The sequence below is a fragment of the Rutilus rutilus genome (genome assembly GCF_951802725.1).
Source record: "Rutilus rutilus genome assembly, chromosome: 8".
NCBI lineage: Eukaryota > Metazoa > Chordata > Actinopteri > Cypriniformes > Leuciscidae > Rutilus > Rutilus rutilus.
This window is the reverse complement of record NC_140222.1, coordinates 11691832-11712059: the sequence shown is the minus strand read 5'-3', so window position 1 is coordinate 11712059 and position 20228 is coordinate 11691832. Positions and strand designations below refer to the sequence as shown.

The 20228-nt window shown below is 35.1% G+C and overlaps 1 protein-coding gene across 2 annotated transcripts; it reads left to right on the top strand.

Annotated features, from left to right (window-relative positions):
• The first annotated feature begins 5520 nt into the window (after positions 1-5520).
• On the top strand, positions 5521-18689 carry LOC311294970 (uncharacterized protein). 2 transcript variants are annotated; one of them, XM_084416098.1, is made up of 7 exons: positions 5521-6196; positions 7849-8145; positions 10415-10747; positions 10986-11291; positions 12959-13081; positions 17582-17633; positions 17821-18689. In XM_084416098.1, exons 1-6 carry the CDS (start codon positions 6151-6153, stop codon positions 17617-17619), a joined length of 1143 nt encoding a protein of 380 aa, XP_084272224.1. In that variant the 5' UTR covers positions 5521-6150; the 3' UTR covers positions 17620-17633; positions 17821-18689. The 2 variants fall into 2 exon arrangements, with proteins under 2 accessions (XP_084272224.1, XP_084272225.1); XM_084416099.1 differs by lacking the exons at positions 17582-17633; positions 17821-18689 and adding an exon at positions 15833-16003.
• The last annotated feature ends 1539 nt before the right edge of the window (positions 18690-20228 follow it).

Below are 20228 nucleotides of genomic sequence, written 5' to 3'. Positions count from 1 at the left end.
ATTAATAAACATAAAAATCACTATATCACAATTGCAGGGTTGCTGCTTATTAAACAAACTGGGAAAAGGCAACATAACATAAATTAAGAAAAAAAATTAAAACTGTGATCAACAAAGTAATGTAAAATGGATGGCATTAAAGAATATTCCAGAATATTCATCGTTTTGGCCACCAGATGGCCCAATACACCAGATTCAGGTCATGAACCTAAATTAACTTTATGATCCAATTCAGAGCATTGGTAAGTAAAGCTTTGTTTCACATTTCTAAATAATTAGACCACACATATTGTTTCATTTTTACTGATTAAAACTTGAATATATGTCACAATATTTATGACATCTCTTCTGTTTTCTCTTGCTATCCTCTTGAAGCTCTGACGTCATTGACCAGAAGAACAGCAGCAGCCGCAGAAGCCACGCCCATCAGCGCAGTGACGACCAATCGCAGCACAGCTTCAACTGAATCACAACAGGGGGCGTGGCCTTCTGGAGAAACAAATGAAACAAATGAAAAAATAAATTTATATTTTCAACAAGCTGACATTAGTCTTTCATGAATTTAAAAAGATCAAATTTTCTGCTCCACACAAGAAAAAAAAATTAAAAACAGTTTTAAAAACATGAGGAGACAGAAGCACATTCATCATGTCTGGCATCTTAGGTAATAAGTCTCGATAAAATCAACACATTAGTGAATGAATGTGAATAATATCATCAGTGCTGTGGTACCTGCACATGTGTGACAGAGTGTGTTGATGTCCAGATGTGTGGTCTGGTTGCTGATGGGATTGTTCAGCACACAGCTGTAGGTGTTTTTATCCTGATATTCCACCTCCAGAGGTAGAGAGAGACTGATGCTGAGATCACACACACTGATGCTGGACAATACACTGATTCCTGCGTACCAGGAGAGAGTCGCATCACACACATTCACCACTGATGAACACACCAATGAACATGATGATGATGATGAAGAACAGTGTGAAGAGTTTCTGATGATGACAGGAACAGGCAGACGAGCTGAGAAAGATTAGAAAAATCAGGATCAATCATATCAGTAAATAAAACGGATATTTTTTACCATTTTAATGTGATGAGAGAGTTTCTGATGTCATTCACAAACAGTAGACTACTGTGATTCCAGATAAAAAAAAAAAATATATATATATATATATATATATATATATATGTATATATATATATATATATATATTTGAGATGCCAGTTTCACAATAATTAATCAAAAGCAAAATGTTCAATATGCTGAAAAGGAAAGTCAGAAATATGTGTGTATCTCAATATTTATAATTTTAATTTATTTAGGATTAATGCACTTTAATTATAAAAGTGATGTAACTCACCGTAGATGGTAAGACTGAAACTCTTGCTCACACGATCTTTAATCTCTAGTTGATAAACTCCAGCATGTTCAGTTCTGGTGTTTGTGATGGTCAGAGATCCAGTTTGATCGTCCAGCTTCAGTCTGTCTCTGAATCTCCCATCAGGAACATCATCATATACAGCGATTCTGTCGTCCAGTACATTGATTTCAGCTATTAATGTGTTTTCATTTCCAAACCTCCAGTAAATCAAATCTTCATCCATCATTTCAGTGAGATCAGAGTTTAGAGTGACTGAATCTCCCTCCATCACTGACACTGACTTCACTGCACCTGTACCAGCAAACATACCTGAAGAACAGAGTTTATCACAGATTAATTGTCCCAAATAGCTTAAATAGATCAGTTTTGTTACTGTAATGAAGAACAGCAGCACAGACACAGAAGTAGGTGGGATTAATATTATTTTGTGATGTTATTTTTAGTTATCAATACACTGTTATCACAATACAGGTGATCTGTGGGAGGAGCCACACGGGTGATTGTGTCTCATCTTAAATCTGATTGGCTCCTTCAGTGCCTCTGCTCTGGAGAATGAAGGATTATGGGAAGCCAAATAGTGCAAATCAGGAAAAGTGGTTGAAAAACACTCCACTAATGTTTCACAGAGAAACATACTTGAACCAAAACACCAAATGAACAGCCCTTAAAGCCCTCAACTTTCCTTTGAACTTATATGAAGATATATATTTTTATATTAGTATCCAGTGTATTTTTATTAAGAAACCAGTAAATACAACAAAGCTATAAACTTCAGAGTAGCGAGATTCATCAATAATCATCTCATGTCATTGTTTCGGGTGATGAAGCATGAATTATTTTAAATAAAACAGGATCTGCTGTTTTTGAACCTGTCATATTTTTCTCTTGTGGTTTAAAGTAGATCTCACAAAACACAATCATAATTTAGTTTGAGCATCTTTTATCTGGGAAATCATCTGGCTGATTAAAAAAAGAAAATGTTTTATGGCTCTGTATTAAATCTTTGTAAATAGTATGTATTTAAAGTAAAGCAAGAACTGTTAAACTGAATATGATTATAACTCACCGACCAGACGGCACACGCAGAACAACACACACATGTGAAGCATTTTCAGATAATAGCACTATATGTGAACACTTCAGAGACAGAGAGAGTGAACTAACAGGACAGTGTTAAACTGTGAGATAGTGTTACTACGTCTGATTCTCCACCAATAATATTTGAGACCGCCCTCTTACTGTACATGTACGGCTACTCTTGCACTGGTTATTAATATTCATCTGTATTAGTATTGCACTGTTGTAGGTGGCGGACCGGACACAGTAGCTTTTAAGTTTTTGTTTTTGCAAGCAGCAGTACATGTATTACATTTTATTGTAGGCCTATGATCAATATTTTGCAAATAAAGTGTGAAGGTCTTAGGATGGTCACTAAGGGTTACTAACACTAACTCTAACTTTATTTTCCATCAGCCGATCACACTCACAAACCACAGGCCTGAATATAGACACACTGATGCTGAAGGTTTATCAACAGATCAAACCACATCTCTGTATACTGAAGTCAGTAGAGGATTCACTTTGAGCTGCTCGAGTCCAAGTCAATCATGAGCTCATACGGTCTGTGCTTCTTGAGTAAATTGCTATATTATATATGTTTCGCATTAGTAAAACATTCCTTCAAAAAAAAAAAAATAATAGATAAAGATAAAAAGATGAAAAAGGCAACAGTGCCAAACCAAACCTCCATCAGGTGGCAGAGTGGAGAAAAAAACCTTTGGAGAACCCAGGCTCAGTCACTCAGTTCTCCTCTGGCCAATGAACGAACAGTGTATGATTATGATCCAGGCAGCGTGAGCAATAACGTCAGTATGGACTCTTGGTTTGTTGAGGATCAGAGGTCGTGTCTAGGTGCAGGTCCACCATCTGATCTGGATACGGCCCGGATATGGCCAGTAACTTTTATTGTATGAAACTATGGTTACTAGGGTAAATTGCTTTGTTGATAATCAGTGTATAATTTCCTTTGTGGTGAACATTTTTAATAATACTTATATAAGCAATAGTAATAGTGAACTGTTGCCTAAGCAAATAACACATTGCAAGTATAATTTTTTTTTACTTTTTTTTTATTGAACACCAAGAACGTAACAAAAACAGAATATACATCTACAATGGCACTGGAAACACAGACAAATGTGCATTAAGCAAGGCACATGTCAGTCAAATAAATGAATAATGACAAAAGAAAAATACATATATTTGAAGATAATAAAAAAATAAAAAATAATAAAAAATACAACAAAAGCACAGGAAGGGGTCTCTTCATTCCTCTTCTAAGAGATCAAGGTCTCTTATTATTCTAGCCAATTTCTGGGCCTTTTTACTTTTCATACATTGCAACGATAGAAAGAAATTACAAATAAAGTCTCTTTTAAATACAGAAAAATAAGGTTTTGTCTTCATACATTTGCATTTATGAATGAAAAATGTGCCCAGAATCAACATTACATTAATAAAAAATAAATGTATTTTCTCATCCAATAGCATTCCAAACATAATAAGCTTTCTAGCAAAAGTGGGCAGTGAATAATTTTTATTCTCCAACCAATAAGACAGATTTTCCCAAAAAGTATTTGAAAAAAAAAAAAAAACACAAGAAAAAAAAGAAAAGAAAAAGATGATCAGTTTTCTCTATGTCAACTTGACAAAAAATACAGGCATTTTCTTCAAAATGAAACCGCTGTCTTAAAAATTCACTTGACGGGTATACCCCATTGAATATTTTCATAGCAAGTATAATTGATTAGGAATACATGACCCATCCCTCTAGTGGTCAAATCAAATGCTGTTATAGTTTCATTTGTGAGTGTTGTTTACATCATTGTTTACACATGTAGGAAGGCAGTGAGATAGTAGATGAAAGTAACACTTATATGCTGCTTTATAGAGCTCTGTGTAAGTTATCTGAGCTATGTATGAACTGACAGAATATTTGATTTTGTATTTGACATTGGAAATGCAGGAGGGTATGTTTACAAAACAGGCGCACGTGGAAAAAAAATGCATTTGTTGTGGGATATTATGTACGAAACAATGTGGTAAATTTGGATAAACACAATATGCTAGCATACATAGTGTTTCAAGTGTGCGATTATCAACACGTTTCCTAAATGGTTTCATTACAATATAATTGTAAAGAACTGTAACTCATTTTATCCACTTTGCTTAAAAAGGAATATTTGTATTGAGTGTAAACAACTCACAGGGTGCCGCCAGAGCCCGTCTACGGAGAGCCTGCCCACTCCCTATTAAGCTCTATTGTACCGAATTTTGGTTGTAGTACCACCAGAGTTCCACTGGGGGCGATCGCCATGAGTGCAGAATGAATGGGAGTCAATGGAGCTAGATGGCTAAATTTGTCTCTTTCACCCGATTGCTGTTGAGAAATATCAGATCTGATTGTAGATTTTGCAAGTTCAACATAGGTTTTAGGTCGAAAGTTGAATGAGTACTTATGGCCTTTTGATTTCTTACAGGTTGAGTTGTTGTTGCCCATAACACGCTAGCATTCTGCTAATGAACACTGATTGGTCAGTGAAGGACTGATAAAAACTGAAATTTAACAAAAAGAGACTGGGTTGAGTTTTGTCATTTTAAATTGTAATAATTGTATGTAAAAAATTTAAAAACTGTAATGTTGTTTACTGCAAAATCTGTTGTTTAGTACAAATGCACATATTGCCTGGACCATATTAAAATGTTTAATGTTTTTATATTATATTTAAAACGAAAAGAGGCAGGTTTGTGTTTTATATTTTGTTTTGTTTTATAATAGGCAATGTGCAGTGAATATAGTCAATACGCGTTGCCTGAACCACATTTGTGTGGCTATCATGTTTAAGATTTCTTTAAATGAAAACGAAAAGAGTTAGTATGGTGTTTTACCACATATTTCGTTGTCTAAAATATACACAGAGATAGCCGGAGTAGCAGAGCGAGCTCGAGTGACGCGCGCTGCGTCAGAAGGTGGGCGGGGTTAGGATTTCCCAAGATTTTCCATGATGAAAGTGACCAATCATAAGAGGGTCAGTGCCCTCCTTGGTTTCCGCCCCCAAATTGTCAAAAGTCATGTAGACTCGAGCGAGCAGAAATCAGCTGAGCGAGCAAAAATCCACTGCGCGAGCAAAACAGCACTCCGCGAGCAGAAGCCCGCTGCGTGCGAGCAGGATTCCACTGTACAAGCAGAGTTAACCCATGAGAGTATGCCAGGCGCTCGCTCGCAGCTACTTGTACACCTCTCGGTTGTTGAATTTGTGCGCGAGTACTTTTATCATGCCAGCTGAAGGTTCATTTTTGCGCGTGTGAAATAACATAATGTGCTCGTGAGCATGTCTTACACGCTCATGACATTTGACTAAAAAATAACGCCATAGCTATAGCCTATATCTGATACAGACATAAGGAAGATTCAGCCATTTTTGAAAACGGGACAAGTTCGCCTTTTATTGTTTTGAAATCAATAAGCAATATATACCAGTCTCTTTCAGCATAATAGAAATAAGCAATATATAATACACCAATAAATCGGCGTAAACGTCTCGACATGTTTTTGGTTTGGTTGTTTTTTTCCTGGTAATTTAGTCGTCTCGTACAATAAGATCTCTGGTTCAGGGCGCGGCTCAGAAACACTGAGAGAACAGAGGACTTTAATAACTCTACGGATCCTCTACTATCCATAAATCATCTCTAACGTTACATCAACATGAAGAGCGCACTTACACATGTTCTTTTGTTATTATGTGCGATCGGTAAGTGGTTGTTGTTTTTATAACATAACTGCAGCACTTTCGTTTTCGTTTTCTACACACTGGAAATGAGTATTTTCTTTTAAACATTTTCTTATTTGAATTTTAAAAATGTAACAACTGTGATAACTAGCTGTATGACATATTTTGTATAGTGCACAATAATGACTAACTTACATGATATTTTAGTCGGAGCAATATTCATGGTACACTGGCAGTGTTCACACAGGCCTTGTTATTTTACAGTCTGTTTTCAACGCATAGGTTGCAACATGGTTCATTGAGTTCCAATTAATCTAATGCATTGAATTAAATTCTATTGTTTGTTTGAGACGAAACTCGAATATAGCCTAATAATTGTTTACTCATTTCTAGGTAATTGATATTAGAGTGAGTTATAAGTTTGGGTTCCTCAAATGAAAATATTTATCCGTTGTTGTTTGTTGCCATATATATATTTTTTATATTATTATTTTTAAAGTTTCCAATTGTCATGCTCTTAACCCTTCAAATTGTTCCTTTATATAAGAAAATACAGCATGCCAGTTTTTATGGCAGTAACATAATAATTACTGGTAGCTCAATAGCTTTAAACTTTCTGAGATTTTGATGATTTTTGTAAAAACAGATAATTTGAATTGGTATTGTACCTGGCTAGTAAAATTCCCCCCAAAAAATCTCCATAAAAGCATCTAATGCACCATATATTCCTAAATATGTATTTTAGATGCATATCTCAGTTTACTTATTGTAGAAACTAAATCCAAATTAATCCATCCATGACACGGTTTAGCAGATTTACCTTTCCTGGTGGAATCAATACATATTTCTATTGATGATCACCTTGGTTATTGTTTGGGTTTAGAGCACATTTTTTGGTTTAAAAAATTACATTACGTTCCTTGAAATTGACCCGGAACTTTGGCCGAATCAAGCAGATTATCAGGAGGCACAGGCAATTATACATGCAATCAAAGTAGTCAATGATCACGCCGAGAGAGGAGTGGCTCTGATTCAAGAATACAATGGCTATCTCACACACTCTGAAGAACAATTGCAGTTTCTCCTTCTCCTTCATGTGGTGGAAGATCACCGACGGATCTATCCAGACTGCAAAAAGTCACTGGCTGCTGAGCAAATGAGGGATTGTTGAAAACTTTGTGCTTTTTTTTTAGATTGTTGTCATTGTTGTCATGTCAGTGTTGCTCTGATTTCAATCAAATGTAGTTCATTTGCAGCAACTTTTAATATTACTTGCATATCACAATAACGCCGCACAGCTTAACATAGGCAATCTTCCACATGATTGAGCTACCTCTAAATATATATATTTTTTTGTCAACATTTTTGCATATTTCTAATTTTGAAGTTAAAAGGAACAGTTTAAGAGGTTAAGACATTTTGCAACAAAAAAAAATTGGACTTGATAAGGACCACCCTAATATATATATATATATATATATGTATATGTGTGTGTGTGTGTGTGTGTGTGTCACATACATGGGCATAAACAGAACAATGTAGACTCAGATTTAATGCAGACTGCTGCAATTCATGCGAGATTTATTAGTACCACTGATCAGTCGGCAAGACTCATGATTACTGAGTGTTTTATATGTTTCATTTCTGACTGTCTGTTTCTGTTTGTTCTCCAGGTGTGTTTGGTGATGCAGATAAAGTATCAGTCATTGAGGGAGATTCTGTCACTTTACACACTGGTGTTACTGAAATACAGAGTAGTGATGAGATAGATTGGAAGTTAAATGGAAATCGCATTGCTATAATCAGTGGTGATGACGCCAGAACTGATGGGATATTCAGAGACAGACTGAAGCTGGACACACAGACTGGAGATCTCAAGATCACAAACATCAAAACCACTGACTCTGGAGAATATAAACTAAAGATCAGAAACACCAGAGGGTCCTCTGAGAAGACATTCAGTGTCAGTGGTGAGTGTCTCACAGTTTTTTATTTTAACAATTGCTATTTACATAATTAACAGCCTAAGCAATTTAAATTCTCCTCAATGTTTTTTTACAGATGTAAAATGTTACTGGCAAACTGTTGTTTATACAAATAATTTATGAATTCTGTTTTATTTATGAATAAAATATTTGTCATTATCTGACAAGAAAACTGACAGACCCTTTAATATTCAATACAATTGCTTCTTTATTATAAGGAAAAACAACAGATTTCATATTAATTTTAATCCTATGGTAAAATGATCATATCAGTACAGTCACCAGTGGACTTAGATTTCTTAAAAAATACAATTAAAATATGTAATTTAGCCTAAATGATTTTCTTCTCAAAACAGCAGTGAGAAAATTTGTATTGTTGAGATGAATTTAGACGTGTAGGTCTAGAGGTCTTCTGATCTTGAATTTCTCCAATATAGATAACTAAGAATGTCTGTATTTCATTGGCTCTGTGCTGCACTCTGTACAATGACAATAGAGTTAAATCTGATCTAAGCAGATTTCTGAATAATCAGTCAATAGTTACAGAAGTCTGTATGACATCTCAGATGCAGTTTATTGTGCAAACAAAAATTGTATTATTAAACAAGAGAAAAATCATTTTTTGTCTGTAATGTCAGATTTCTGTAAATAATCTATAAATATTAACTATAAATAACCCCAAGATACACCAGAGACTCACAAATAGAACTTTTTCATCTAAAATAAAATCTAAATCTCATTTGCATAAAGTTGACATTTCTGAACTCAGAAGAGATGTCTCAAGAGGCTCAGCGTGATTTGTAGTTCAGATCAGCCTGTAATGCTGAATGTGTTCGGACGCTCAGAATAATGTATTTTTTCTAATGTCAGGTATGCATCTTTTACTCTTTACTTCAGAGAATTTGATATTTTGTATTGATTATATTTAAATTGATTCTGTAATTAGCATGATACATTTACCTGTCTATTAATGAATTGTTACATTTGGATTTATTCTGACTTACTCTGAACGATTGATTCTAGTAGATTACGTTGCGTCCATTGTTACTGCAAATCTGCATCAGGAGAGTAACAGAATAAAGTGCTTATATTTGTTTGCTGCGCAGCATTAACTAGACAGACTCCAGACAATGCCGTTAAATATGCTTTAATCAGGAGGATCTCAGACCAATTTCAGAGAGAATCCCACCAGCAAAAAGATACAACAGTTTTTATAGACTAGGAGCATGGCAATGGTGGGATGATACATTACATAATTTCCCTACAATTTGATTGGTTCTTCATCTGCAAACCCTTCTGTTGCTAGGTAGAAGCAAACTCTGTTTTCTTGATTGCTTCACTTTGTTCTTTAATCACGAGTTTATAAATGTAGATATCTGTCTAGTTTAATTTCCCCTTTTATCCAGACATGATTCACTAAAACACACACACTCAGTCACGAGTTTATAACATTTATAAGTTTGGAAACATTTAGTATTGAAAAGCATATGTTATTCCTGCAAGAAAAGTAACTGTTAGTTATGATTAATTAAAAAATCCATCAAAGATCGAAACCTTTCCTCAAAGTTATACATGAATTTTGAACAATACCCGTTCTTGTCTTAGGACACCTTTGATGAACTTTTTTTGATCCACTTCAAATGTTGACTACTGTATTTTCTGCAGTAAATCCCATAAGTGTTTCTGGCCTGAAGGGCATCTTATCACAGACCGTCTGGTTAGGACATGATGTCACTGTTTCCAGAACACCTCAAACTCAGATTCATTCAACAGCGTCTCACAGTCTCTCTTCACTGATGAGATGAAGCTGTTATAGTGTCCTGTTCAGTGAAGCTTCCACTGAGCACTAGTGAGGGTCTGTTTCTCAGATTAGTTCCACTGAGTTTGCCTTCATTTTGTAAGGTTTGACTAACAAGTATATTTAAGACTTAAGCAACTAAAACAAAATATTGAAAAAAAAGATCTGAGCTTTGCCAGCACAGAGGATAATGGAAATTTTAGCTTTTAAATTGTTTAAAAAAATTGTTTGTAGATTTAAACTTTTATATTATTAAATGCAGCCTTGATGAACATAAGTGTGTGCTTTCTCCGTCTGCTTTTGACCAGATAATACAAAACAGAAAAAAAAATCACATTTAGACTGCAGAAAGTCACATGATGTGTATTACACAAAACTGTTATCTTCTGTAAATCTCTTTACTGACAGAGATATAAAAGTGATAACTGACACAAACTCTTCTGGTTTGTTCTTCAGCTGTGAATGATTCTAGGTCTGATGGAGTGACGGTTGTGTCAGTGGCAGAGGGAGATTCTGTTGTTCTACACGCTGATACTGAAATACTGGAAGACGATGAGATACTGTGGAGGTTTGGAGAGAAAGATATTGCTAAAATGAAAAAAGATGAACACATCTTCTCTACATATGATGATGTTCCTGATGGGATATTCAGACACAGACTGCACCTGAATTATCAGACTGGATATCTCAGTATCAGTGACATCAGATCCAAAACCTCTGGACTTTATGAAGTTGATGTCAAGAGGAGATCATACACCATACACAAGACATTCGATGTGACTGTTACAGGTGAGTCGCTTCAGTATTTAAATGTAATAATGGTTGTATTCAAATCAGCACTGTAAATAATTTACATACTCTGATGTTTACACAAAAACATCAAGACAAAAATCTGTATCTGAAACTGTTACTTTAGTATTCATTGATAACCAAAGTTAACAAAATAAAATGTGTATAGAATGTATTATTATGGTTCTCTGTGAATGTTCTCATGAATTTTCTTCTTGTATGTTTTATCCTGAGACAGACATACTGAGCAGACTTTTAGTGAAGGAGGGAGATACTGTCATTCTAGCATCTGGTGTTACTGAATTAGACAGAGATGATCTGGTACAATGGAGATTTGAACATGAAGACATCTTAGCAGAAATCAATAAAACGTCTTCCACATCTTATGTTCTTGATGGGAGATTCAGAGGCAGACTGGAGCTGGATCCTCAAACTGGATCTCTGACCATCACAAACACCAGAACCACAGACTCTGGACTCTATCACCTTGATATCACCAGCGACAGACACGTCATATTCAGGAAATTTGTTCTTTCTGTCAGTGGTGAGTATATCAAGTGTTTTAATTAAAATATATATAATCTATTTACATCAGCATTGTGTGAACCTTTTTTGTGTTTTAATATGATGTTTACTAAAATTAAACCAATTTTAACCACTAAAGGTACAATCTTAAATAGATTTTAAGGAGTTTAACAAAACTCTGCAAAATTATATTTCAAGATATTTTTAAAGGAACCAAATTATATTATTACTGACTACTAAAACAACATATTTAAATTATTTAGATTTATTTAAATTATTGGTCAAATCCATTTCACTAATTATGGTTTATTGTAGAAACAGGAATCTAAAAAGATAAGTATACTAAATGGATTTTAATGGTATTTGTTTCGAATCACCAGTTTCCTGAGGGACCCACATAAGGAAAGAGGGCTTTATATAATAGAGTACCTCTAACTTCTAGACTAAACAAAGTCTCCCAGAGTCACACCTCCCTCTTAAATGCTCCAGGCATACACAAACACACTTGGGTAGTAAAATATAAGGAGTTGTTAATTTAAGCAGCAACTAATTCAAGACCAAACTAATAAGCTTCAGGAGAGAGAAAAGGCCAAACCAAAAAACACAAGTAGCTCCAGGGGTTAATAAAGGCCTTCTGAAGCGAAGTGATGTGTTTGTGTAAGATAAATATTCATATTTAATGATTAATAATGATGTTAATCATCATGCAATCTTTAATAAGTTTATTTAAACATTAACAAGCATGTTATCTCATAGCTATTTGAATATATTTTAACTAACGATCCGTTAAGCATTATATAATGTTTGTTAATGATTTATTAATGAAGCTTTTTATCCTTGTAAACCATCTACACTCAGGTTATATAGTGCTGATGTTTATAGTGTGTGTTATAGATCAGACACACTCACACTAATGTCTGTCTTTATCATTACAGTATCAGATCTACACTCAGGTTATATAGTGCTGATGTTTATAGTGTGTGTTATAGATCAGACACACTCACACTAATGTCTGTCTTTATCATTACAGTATCAGATCTTCACTCAGGTTATATAGTGCTGATGTTTATAGTGTGTGTTATAGATCAGACACACTCACACTAATGTCTGTCTTTATCATTACAGTATCAGATCTACACTCAGGTTATATAGTGCTGATGTTTATAGTGTGTGTTATAGATCAGACACACTCACACTAATATCTGTCTTTATCATTACAGTATCAGATCTACACTCAGGTTATATAGTGCTGATGTTTATAGTGTGTGTTATAGATCAGACACATTCACACTAATATCTGTCTTTATCATTACAGTATCAGATCTACACTCAGGTTATATAGTGCTGATGTTTATAGTGTGTGTTATAGATCAGACACACTCACACTAATGTCTGTCTTTATCATTACAGTATCAGATCTACACTCAGGTTATATAGTGCTGATGTTTATAGTGTGTGTTATAGATCAGACACACTCACACTAATGTCTGTCTTTATCATTACAGTATCAGATCTTCACTCAGGTTATATAGTGCTGATGTTTATAGTGTGTGTTATAGATCAGACACACTCACACTAATATCCGTCTTTATCATTACAGTATCAGATCTACACTGATGTTTATAATGTTTGATATATAAGACACATCACACTAATGACATTCTCTCTATATCATTACTGGTTCAGATGATGCAACATGGATTGTTGCTGTTGGTGCTGCTGTTGGTTTTGTTGTTGGTGCTCTGGTGGTGTCTGCAGCTGCTTGTGTGATTTACTCTCGCTACAGGAGGACTAAACGTACCCCCAAGGGTAAGTATCACACAGTTCATATAATATGAAAACATAAAAGTCTGGTTCCCTTTAAAAAGGGGGTAAGTCGTTTTTGAAATATGCTGTTTGGATGTTAGTCGGTCAGACACAATAACAAACATTTAGCCAATCAGCATTAGGGGTGTATGACAGTGAGGAGAGAGAACGATCAAGAGGGAGATTTGAAGAAAGACTGCAGAAATAGAGATGAGACACAATATAAAAGAGAAAAGCTAGAAAATGAAGGGTTATGTCTGGGCTTTGGGACCCGTGTTAATATTAGGAAAGCTGTGCAGCGCTGGAGAGAACTCAGCTGGAAGGCCTGAAAACAGACACAGATGTTGCTTTGATTCGCTCCACACATGAGTAACACTGGGATTGAGTGTCATTGTGTGTCTGGAGCTGCTGTGCTGTTGGCAACTGACAACCAACTCTTGTTTGGAATTACTATTGTGTACTGTACACACACACACACACACACACACACACACAGACCACGTATACATCTAAACACCAGAGGGCGCTCTCTATGGAAGGCATTTTCTGCCCAATTTAAATAAATAAATTAAATGATTAAAATTAAAATTATAACCAGATTAACGATTTCATTACAGAAAACTGTATGCAAAATATGTGACAAAATTGAGAATGAAATTAAATGATTTAATTTTCACGGTGACAGTGCAGCATCCCTGTCAAATTGAAAAATAAAATGCAATTGGTGATTTCACATTTCATTTTCACTACAGTCTCGAGGCAAGACTGCCAATATTAAAATGAAAAGCCAAACGTGAAAAAGAAACTACAAATATAGTTTTTACAAAGCTCTTTATTACGCTTACACAATAATAGTGACACAATTCAAATTCAAATGTAAATTTTAGTTTTCATTTTAATTCCTCTTTTATTTCACAGTTTTCATTTTCAAAGACAATTTGCATGCAAATTCTTTGTTAATGAGTGGGTGTGGCTTATTCAAGTAACAGCGCTAGAGACACGCCTTCTGTAAAGCGAAATCGTCGCCGTTCCGTGTGCATGAGTTGAATGTGTGAAACGAAATTATTTAAATGTGATTATATTGTAATCGAGATGACGAGATATGGCGAGCTTTTGCGGGAAGCAAAACGTGGAATTAGAACGTGGAAACAACCAGCCTGATCAGCATGCGTCAAACCCTCGGCGCACTGCAGTTCCTCGGCCTGAGTCACGGGCATCTTCAGTTGCGATGAGGTTCATTCATGTATTAGGCTGTTTTGGAAATTCAACTATTTGGGTGTACAAAAGTCTTAATAACACAATTTCTACAAAATAAAAAATAATTTAATTTCATTCTCAATTTTGTCACATATTTTGCGGACTGTTTTCTGTAATGAAATCGTTAATCTGGTTTTAATTTTCATTTTAATCAATTAATTTCTTTATTTAAATTTGGCAGAAAATGCCTTCCATAGCTCTCACATATACACGCCGAATATGGCACGCCGCAGAAGTACAATAACACAAATTATTCCAGGAAATCCCTATGGGCATCATCACTGTAGCTGAATAAACAGAAGATTGAAACGCTTTGATTAAACATGACTCATAAACACACGACTGCCTTATTCTGTGTAAGAAGCACATCATCTCACAGAAGTATGAGCGCAACTGTCATTATGAAGTGAGTTTGGAGTAAAAGCATGTTATTAAATGTTGTCTGTTGGACAAGAGGTTCATAAATGCTTCTCGTTTTGGAAAGATGTTTGACGCGTGTTGTTTTTTCAAATGCATGTTATAAGTGACTCAAACTCACAGTGCTTTCAGATGGAGCAGCGTTTACAGAGCCGTACATCAGTGACAAGCTGCACATAAAAAAATAATCGCAGCCTATGCAATTTCAAAATTACGATAAGCCAAATCGGTTTAAGTGCGATTAAATGAAAATTGTGATTAATCGTGCAGCCCTAGTTAGTGCACTCGACTTGCTTGTAGAGGGATCGGCATTCGAGAACGACTCGGATCAGGACTGTTAGGATTGGAGGCGGAGCAATGAAGAAGGGGTGTGTTTGTTTGTTTGTTTGTTTGTCAACATTGGCCAACATCATATTTCAAAAACTACTAATCTCACCTTGACAATAACAGATGAATGGCAGATACTGACCTACTGTGAACTGCATCTGTGTGTGTGAAACTCAAACTCAGTTATTGCAGATATTATAGAGCTTGATCTCTGCAGCTTGTTTGTGTCTGTTTGTATATGACGTGCCTTCATCATAACGATGGTATTACAGATATTCAATATTAAACAGCATTACAACAGAAACAGCATTAATACAGAAATATGTAATTCAGCACTGATCCTGTGCTTTTAGCTTTAGACTAAAGAACAAACGGTGTATCATTCTGAACAGTAAGTCATGTATTACACAAAGCTAACTTAAAGGAAACTTAGATGTTTAACTAATTATAAATATTATTAAACAAATATTAATAGTATAATTATAAATACAGCATGAAACATCTGCACGCTCATGCAACATAAACATCTGCACACTGCACAGTTTAAGAACAGTAAAAGGAAAAAGGTTTTAATCTGGTTAAATACAGGTTAATACAGTCAGCGCTCATGAGTATAAAATCATGACTGCATTTCTCAGAGTTTTCAAAGGTAGTCCTGCACATCAAATATGAGTTTTGTTAGTGGCACACATTAGCAACTAGATTGACCATGTGAACAGCTTTTTGTGAACAGAACTCTGTGTTTGCTTTCAGCAAAGTATCCGATCTTCTCGTCACGATGAACACTGTGAGATGTTTGTGATTCATTCCTGTTGTCCATTCAGAAACCATTAAAATATTAACACTATTAATACAAATATATATATAAAAAAACTGATTTAATGGTTTTTCTGACTGATTTTCTAATTTTCCTGACTACACTTTACAGAGAAGCTTTACAAATATGCCTACTATTTTCTACGGGTGTTTTCACGCCTGATCGTTTGTTTCGGGACCTGGTGCTTTCTCTCCTGGTTCGGTTCGTTTAGGCATATGTGAACACAGCAATTGCGCTCGGATCCGAGACTGTGGGGCGGTTCGCTTGAGGTGTGAAAGTAATCCGACCAAATGGACCAACGAACCAAATGGCATTATAATTCATAACAGGAATTGTGCCATATAAGTAGCAGAAGTGTCTGATTCTGTGAGTGAGCACATCAGTTATCACAGCTGAAAATTAAAAGAGCTCCTGTTCACCTTTAAATGTTGTGTAATTGAGCTTCTCAGTGCTAGAATGCTGTCCTGAAGAAGACTTGATTCCTGCTCTAACTGCTTTATAACATTCATATAGTGTCTGCGTGAGTCTTCACACAGTTCATCTCTAGACAGCGCTGCAGATCCAGAGGGAGCGCCTTAATTTGCTGCACTATTAATACAAATGTACAGTACATGTAGTATATATTTTAACAGGAGGAATGACGGCTACATTCATATAGGCCTAGTGTTTGTGTGTGTCTTGACACTGTTACAAATAAAGTTGTACAACTATAAAAGACAGTTGTACCACATTTCAGCACACTTTGAAATGTTGCCTTGCGAAAGCGAACCGAACCAAGAGTAAAATGCAACATTGTAACGAATGAAGTCCGTGTTTCGGAACAAAACAAACGATCTATAGGTGTGAAAACAGCCTCAGAAACACTGACCTTCATTCAGATATTAACTTATTTGAGAACAGATGTGTATGATGCTGTGGAAAATAATGGCACTTTTCCACTACACAGTACCAGCTCGTCTCGACTCGCCTCTGTTTGGTTTTCCACTGTGTAAAAGTTGTACCTGTACCTGCTTCTAGGTACTTTTTTCGTATCACCTCCGGCGAGGTTCTGAGCGAGCTGAGGCGATACTAAAATGTGACGTGAAAACACGGCAGACTGCTGATTGGTCAGAGAGTACCCGTCACCTACGAGAGTGAATATCATTGTGAGTGCAATCAGAAATACTTGACTGCGTTTTTCTGCATTTTAAATACTTAAATACATACTTATTTATAATGACATATTCAACCATTCAAAAAAGGATTTTTTTTAAATACCTTTATTCAGCAAGGATGCATTAACTTGCATTAATTTCTATTTATCAAAACATAATTTAAAAATGTAACATGGTTTACACAAAAATAACAAACAGCAAAACTGTTTTCAACTCTGATAATAAGAAAAGTAGAAGATTACGTCACGGCAGTTTCCTGCGGCGTCGCTATGACGACCAGGTACTATTGTGGAGGTACTATCTGCAATGGAAAACGGAGCGAAAAGCGAGCCGAGCCGAGTTGAGCTGGTACTGGTAATGGAAAAGTGCCATAAGATACTGCAATATAAAAGAAAGACATTTACTAGTTTTAACAAAATATATTTGATTACATCTAGAAATGGCAAGAGACTAGAGACTTTAGCAAGAGGAAACATCTCTATTTTGCTAAATAAGCATTTAATTGTTCGTGTGATTTATTTTTCAAATCAGTATATGGGAAGCAGCCGGTGAGGAGGGGTTCTGTATAAATTCCAGCCAGGAGGTAAGATTACTGTAGCTTTTCATTGTGGAAAACTCTTGATTACACATTTCTGATTTCACTCTGATGACGAAAGCATCTTTAAACATTTGAAATAATCCTATTCACTGATAGATGACAGATCTGACATTTTAAATCACAGTGTTCATTTATTTCTCTTTACATTCTGTGATTGATTATTTTCTTACAGGTGAAATATGAAGGTCACATGATCTACAATGATCCCTCAGGATTGACATATAGCTACCACGTTATTTCCATTTTAATTAAATAGCTAAACAAAAATGCATATTACAACTGTTGAACTGTAACATATTGAAATACTTTGCAGACATTTCAGAATGTACCTTTACCAGTGGGAATGGTAAAATCAGCTGTTACTAGCATAGATCATATTCACTGTGTGGTTTGTAATATTATGATCTAAGTGTCATGATTTTGTGTGTGAAGAAAGTTACGCAGGGCTTTTTCAACCCTTAAGTGTTAATAAAATAACTTTGGTTTAATTATGTGATATCCACAGCTTATAAACCTAAGTACATTTAGCAGCCAGCTTTATTCAAAGAGTTATTATAATAAGTGCCTTTTGTTGTTATTTTGATTAAAATTACGAGGGTGCATAAATTAAAGAAAATATGTACATGGATAAATCACTGCAATATTCCAAAGAAATTATAAATGTCCATTTTGATTTCATGGTGACTTAAATGTTTAAAAATTTACCTTTTTTCTTTCTGTTATTAGTATTCAAGTCACATATAGTGTACTTGTTGTATTGAGCCATATTGCTAAATGTATAGACCCCTTTTGCGCCGACGTCACAGTTACGTCACGGCGCTAGCTGGAGGCAAAACAAAAGGAAAACTGGAGGCGGCCAATACAAACCAGCACAGATTCGGCGACATAATAAGGAGCTTAAATTATTATTTTTATTATTAAATGTCATCTTGTTGTGTTGTTGGGTGCAAGAATCGATGAAAAATGAGTATGCTGTATCTGGAATTTTTATTTCTAGAAAATATTCATATCATTAAAATTGCACCGTAGTGTCACTCTTTACATTGTCGTCTTCTTGGCGCTGGCTAGGCAGAACTGCAGATCGTACCACACAAGTCTTTACATGACCATTCAGCACATAGTTATAGGCATTTAAATATGCCCTCAGTTTCTCTTTACCCTCGGTTTCTCTATCGGGTAGGTGTAGAAGTCAGGCCACTCAACCGGAGGTACCCAGCAAGCAATTTTGCGTCTAATAGACGTCTAGGCTAAAATCAGGCTAATTTTGGGCTGTCAGTGAAAATCTAATAGACGTCTAACCATAGCCCAAGAATAGACGTCAAACCATAGCCCAAGAATAGACGTCTAACCATAGCCCAAGAAAAGACGTCTAACCATAGCCCAAGAATAGACGTCTAACCATAGCCCAAGAACTAATCATTAATTTGACGGCTATTAAACGACTACATATATACGTCTAATAGACAGTCAATATGGGTCTAGGCTAAAACAAGGCTGAATTTGGGCTGTCAGTGAAAATCTAATAGACGTCTAACCATTGCCCAAGAATAGACGTCTAACCATAGCCCAAGAATAGACGTCTAACCATAGCCCAAGAACTTAATTATACGGCTATTAAACGACTACATATATACGTCTAATAGACAGGCAATATGGGTCTAGGCTAAACCAAGGCTGAATTTGGGCTGTCAGTGAAAATCTAATAGACGTCTAACCATAGCCCAAGAATAGACATCAATTACACTACATATACATGTAATAGACAACAAAATGAGGCATAAGGATTTTCACTCAAATATAACAGGTTCTCATAAAGGAAAATCCATCCAAACTAATTGAATATAAAGGATTTATTTAGAACAATTATATTAACAACTTAGACAACATTCAAACATAAAAATGAACATAAAATAGTGGAAAATTTGTAAAACGACTTAAGATACTAAATTTTTTAAAAATTAATTGTTAGCTTTATATTCATAACCACCACTCCCTGCTCTCCCTGGTGCTTGTTTAAAATGACCAGAAATTTAATTTTTTATTTCCCATTCAGTCGCCGAAGGAAAGTTGCATCACTGCGTCTGTCAAATAAGAAAAAGAAAAATATTATTGCTCAAGAAAAGCATTGTTGACAATAATTTTTAACTAATTACAGTCATTCACTTTTGCTAGGTTGCACACTAGAGCTGGCCAATATAGAGTTAACGGAATATAGATTGAGACTATATAATTTATATCAATATTATTAATAAATTAATATCAATAATTGAAATTATATATATTTTTTTTTTAGGGGTGTAACGATACACGTATTGAACGATTCTGTACGAGGCTTTTGGTTCGATTTCAGTATGGATTTTTAAACAGAACTGTTCATTAGACAATTTTTCCTGCTAACCAAAATTTTTTAATTACAAATGTAGGCACGTCAAAAAGCCTGCTCTTAATGTAAGAGAAATCATAACAAATCGTGACAACAATCATGCTCTTTCAGGCATTAAATCAAAAAACTTAAAAAAAAAATCTAAAAACTATTATTACTTACTCTAATCTAATATAAAAACAAAAATATATTAGTAT